This window comes from Penaeus vannamei, chromosome 12, assembly GCF_042767895.1.
Source record: "Penaeus vannamei isolate JL-2024 chromosome 12, ASM4276789v1, whole genome shotgun sequence".
Lineage (NCBI taxonomy): Eukaryota > Metazoa > Arthropoda > Malacostraca > Decapoda > Penaeidae > Penaeus > Penaeus vannamei.
Genome location: NC_091560.1, coordinates 13,711,561 through 13,716,560, shown reverse-complemented (window position 1 = coordinate 13,716,560; position 5,000 = coordinate 13,711,561). Strand labels below are relative to the sequence as shown.

The window sequence follows — 5,000 nt, the reverse complement described above, 5'->3', positions numbered from 1 at the left end:
TGAAAAAAAATTCCTAAAATAACAAGTTTTTCCATTATATAAACAATTCATATACATCATTCAATACTATTTTTGTTATTTGAAAAAAAGTTATAACAATTAAATAGCTGCCTAAGTTTTTACATTTCTTGGTGATCTAATAAGACCAAGTAAAATAGCATCTGCCTCTAACAGTGTTAAATCTCTTGATGACCCTAAGAATCGTGTAGAGAGCTCCAAGTCCTGCAGCCGAAGTCTTACTCTTGCTCCTCTCACAAAGTCTCTGCAGTAAAAGAGAAACCAATCAATAAAAATGATAAAAATACACAAGTAAAAGACTAACTACACATCATATACCATTCTACTCATATGATCATCATTCATCCAGTAACTGCCATACTTATAAAAAATATTCCCACTGAAACTTCTTTGTCTCACAAACTACAATATCCTATTTAACATAAGTGATACAAAAATAATGCTATGAGGAAGGAAAAATAACATACTCTCCATTCCTTTGCGGTCGAGGGCAAACACAGTGGAATTTGCCTCCAAAGTCAATATAAAGATCATTTTCAACAACGTGGAATATTGTTCCCTCTACAATCTTCCCTTGAGGATCACCAAGCTGAAAAAGGAAAAGGATATTTAAACAAAAATTTCTATTTTTTCAAACACAATGATGGGAACAATAAAACAGATTTAGTAGTTTATAAATTTGCCTAACAAAACATGATCATATGAGATAACACACAACTGAAAAAGTGATAAAAAAAAGATACACAAGAAGACAAGGCAAGAAATCATACCTTTGAAATGAAACCTCTTATGAAAGTACTGCTGCTAAGTAGCTTCTGTTTAATTCTACAATTGTCTATTAATATTTTAAGTGTATACATATATCCATAAAAAAAAAACATACCTGAAAGTATTTCATATGGTTAGCAAAGGTTTCATAAATCTTGGATCTATCCAATAATACTTATCATTCCCAAATCAAACAACAGAGGAGAAAGTGACGAAATTTTCTGATTTTTCACATCTTTTGCAATGCAAAAAATATGGTATAGTTTCAGTTTAGCACAACTGTATAGCAGAAGATAAATTTTGTCTGTAATAGACAGAACAACAAAAATAGGACGCTTTTTATCTACAGCATTCTCTTTGCAAATTGATAATCAGAAAGTTGTAGAACATGTAATACTTTGTTATACATTTACTTAATCATCACACAAAGATATGGAAAATATAATGACATTCATAAACAGGGTGAAAATTACATTTACTGATATATGAAATAATCTGTGCAGGTGGGCATCCAGAAGCAGAAATCCCCACTAGGGAAAGAAAGTAATTGGATGGGGGATTAGGGGGTAAAGCCCTGGGTTAGGTAGGTTGACAGTTTTTACAATGATATTTGTGCATTCCCAGGAGTACCAGAGACTTCATTTCTTATACATTTACCAATACTTTAACTTTTATCATTTGCAATGGAAAACAACAACAGATCATGTTTATTACACTGTTAAAAATTGAAATGAGAAGTAATAATTCTAATGTTGAAAGGCTGTGTGAAACTGGTTTCATCTATACTAATGATAACTGACTCAAAACACTGAAATATCAAGATCTTATTGTTTGTGATCCAATTATTTTTCTCAAATTCATTTTCATGGTGAGAGTTTACAGTGAGTGATTAAACATAAATGTAAACAATGATATTAACAAATACTGATTAACTTCTTCATTATCATTTGGCACAGAAAATCTTATCGATGAAAATTTTTCTACATTCCTTCAGTGCATGGTAAATTTTTCTACATTCCTTCAGTGCATGGTCATGCACTAAAACTGTATCAATACATTTCTCTGTATCATTTCATCAGGCACTGAGTACATAAACTCCTGTGTTTCAGAAATTAATACATGATATGAGTCCTCAAGCTAAAAAAAGGAATTGTTTAAAATACCTTTAATGACAATGATATTGGTATCAATGGATTTCTCTAAGCTACCCATATATGTAAGGCATTTACTGCAGAATCCCCCCACATCACATTCTTGGCCCTGATAGCAAGAGTGGGTACCAAGCCAAGTGTGGGGTAAAATATGACTAATATACACAAAATACATGACTTCAATTATAATATATACAGAATAAGTCACTATGTTGTCTAATGAAGGGGGGTTGTAGTCTCTGCAACCCCCCTTGAGGGGCTGCCATCCCCAACCATGGCCTAGAAGACAAAAAATCCTCAACATATTCACATCAGGGTAAAGCATATGACTAACAAGCAGGAGTAACTGATGCCGAGTTAGTCTTATCCTCTATCCTGCAGAAGCCCCACATGGGGATGGTTGCATGGGGGATAGCCGCCTGAATGTGACTATATTTTGACTAATTTTCTGTATGATTCATATCATACCCCACAATTACCTTGATAACATTAATGCCTTCCCCTGCTATCTGGTCCAAGATTGTGGCATTGGGGAGAATTTCAATTTCACACAGCCATATGTTGCAAGGTAACCTTTGCCTGTAATTGACAGAACATAGATGGAAATTTTCATCTATGCTATTTCCGCTGTAAATTGATAATAAGAAAGTTGTGGAACGCATAATACTTTTGTATAAATATACATGAAAATGTAATGACACCATTATAATCAAAGGGAAAACTATACTCATTGATACCTGACATAATTTGCAAAGGTAACAAATTATGGTCATTTTTTAAGTTTCAAATAGCCATAGAAAATAGATGAAAAGTCATATTTTAGGTCATTATGCCTATTACAAAGTTCCCTTTTTAATATAAGACTATGAGAAACAAACTATACCAAAATAACATCAAAATTAAGGAAAACAGGTCATGACAAATGCCTTCTAAGGGAAGAGCCTCCAATAGGAAGATATGGTGATCAGATAGGAATCTGGGGGCAAAGAGATTCGTGTATATTACAGTGTGAATAACTGAATGAAGGAATAATAATTGCAAGGTTGGATGGCTGTGTGGGATAATCTCTGCTTAAAGATGATACCCTTGCAGAGGAATAAAAGTCGTAGTCATTTGTACAAGAAATTATCTGCAGACACAAAAGGAACACCATAAATAAAGGGAGAAGATTTGAGAAGAGCTGCCTACAGCATAAGTTCACTCGTACTCCTGAGTTTCAGCTCTATCTTCCTATGCATATAAGGTGAAGAGCCTCTCATCAACTCTCCAGAAGGGCACACCCAGTCACTGCAACTTTGATTGCTGAATAAATTTTGTGACACAGTCTCTGGCAAGCAGAGCTGGAATTCCACAGAAATTTGTCTGCTAAACGGAAACAAAAGACAACCGACAGATGGTGATGTCACTTCGGAAATTTTTTCCCAAAGGCGATTTTTGATATTTTGTATGATGTAAAATAAAAGTGCTTAAAACAATATTGAAATATTTTTCCCTGTTCATATAAATTAAACATGAAAATTGCTGACACCATCCTGGTATGATCTGATATGATATGGCAGACCAAACATCATCACAGCAGTAATTTTTTTCAATGTCATGTCAGCTGCGTCTTCTAGCTGAGCATCACCAAAGGTAAAGCCCCAGTCACACAAAGTGACTTTAAACCTTCAGCCCTACATCACTCTCACTATGAATAGTCATATACTTTTTCAATAAATCAAGTTTACAGGTTCTATCTCGCATTTTCTTAAGTTATACATCTAATACATTTTCAATAAAGAGCTGTAGGTGCATTTTACGTTACTGAATGTTACAATATTAGCCTGGTAATGTATTTATTGTATATTGTTTTATGGAGTGCAATAAACAAGAATGTAACTCTGGGAATCTTATAATCACCAGACTCTGATCCTACACACCATATTTGTAATCTAATATTTATCCGTTTATGAAAGTTTATGGTTCAATTTATTATTCATATCCGTTTTCTTTATCATCTGATGTTTAGAGAACAGCAGAAATGCTGCTACAGAAAAGCGGTCAGCCCTGTTGGTAAGGGCATAGAGACTGAGTGCATCTCTACTGTTAATAATCTATAGTAATTTTTTTACAATATCTTCACATAACATATCCCGACAATTTTAGTGGCTGATTCTGTATCTTGTTCAATTATACCCTGCAATTTCCCTGGTATACCTTCCACGCCCTCCCTTGCTATTAAGGCAAAGATTGTCAATAATGGGCATCAGTCCATGGCATTAATTTGTTGTATTTCAATAATGGCAGAGTGAAACTAAAACTATTCCAAGTACTCTGAAAAACAAAAAATTATGTGGGAGTTTGAGGATATTCTATGGCATAATTCCAACATATATGTGTACTAAACGGCCAGTGAAATCCACTGATACCAAGATCGTTGTGATCGGTTATGCGAAGGTATTTTGCATATTCACTCAGAATTTCACAAATCATACATACCACTGAACATACCTGCATAAGTTTGCAATTCCTCAAGAGTGACACAAATGCCTTGGGCGCAGAATCGGCCTCAGAGTCCTCGCCGGGTGATTCCTTTGTGTACCTCTCAAACGCTTTAGCAAATCCTCCTAATTTCTCATTCTGAGTTTCCGCGGGGTTTTCACTTACATCAGAAGACGTTCCTGGACTGACAACGGTGGTGCAATACCTCCTTATCGTGAATAATCGCCTCAAAGGTATCCTGAGCATGGTGGAAGAAGCCATTGTTATTGTTTACATCCGAAGGTCAATTGAGAATCTGAATTGCAAATTATTGTGTCAATATTCTTTGTGAGGTATAAAATTTTAAGAACCACTTAATTTTGGTCAAAATTTATTATAAATTGCATCAAAATAACCCAACGAGAAAATATTGATTACAGAAATCAACATCCCGTAACAAATACTTTAATTTGGAGTAAATCCCAACAGGTCAGTCTTCCTTGTTATATGTCCTTCCTTTTTTGTGATCAAAGTATTTTATTTATTGTCATTTAAGTTTGTTATACATGTTTAGCTTATCACTATCCTTAATTACATGCCAAT

General features: G+C 34.3%; 2 protein-coding genes across 2 annotated transcripts in view; one reads left to right on the top strand and one right to left on the bottom strand.

Annotated features, from left to right (window-relative positions):
* Positions 1 to 4,712, bottom strand: part of mRpS28 (mitochondrial ribosomal protein S28) — a 4,768-nt gene extending 56 nt beyond the window's left edge. Inside the window, exons 1-3 of the mRNA XM_027364404.2 lie at positions 4,428 to 4,712; positions 486 to 607; positions 1 to 262 (exon numbers count right to left, since the gene is read on the bottom strand). The exon at positions 1 to 262 is cut by the window's left edge and continues 56 nt beyond it. Coding sequence (XP_027220205.2) covers positions 112 to 262; positions 486 to 607; positions 4,428 to 4,679 — 525 coding nt within the window. The 5' untranslated portion in view covers positions 4,680 to 4,712 and the 3' untranslated portion in view covers positions 1 to 111. The remainder of the gene's footprint in view (positions 263 to 485; positions 608 to 4,427) is intronic.
* A 125-nt stretch (positions 4,713 to 4,837) lies between these two features.
* The window catches only part of LOC113812499 (5'-deoxynucleotidase HDDC2), an 8,968-nt gene continuing 8,805 nt past the window's right edge, over positions 4,838 to 5,000 (top strand). The window contains exon 1 of the mRNA XM_027364401.2: positions 4,838 to 4,886. The gene's annotated coding sequence lies outside the window, so the exon portion shown is untranslated. The remainder of the gene's footprint in view (positions 4,887 to 5,000) is intronic.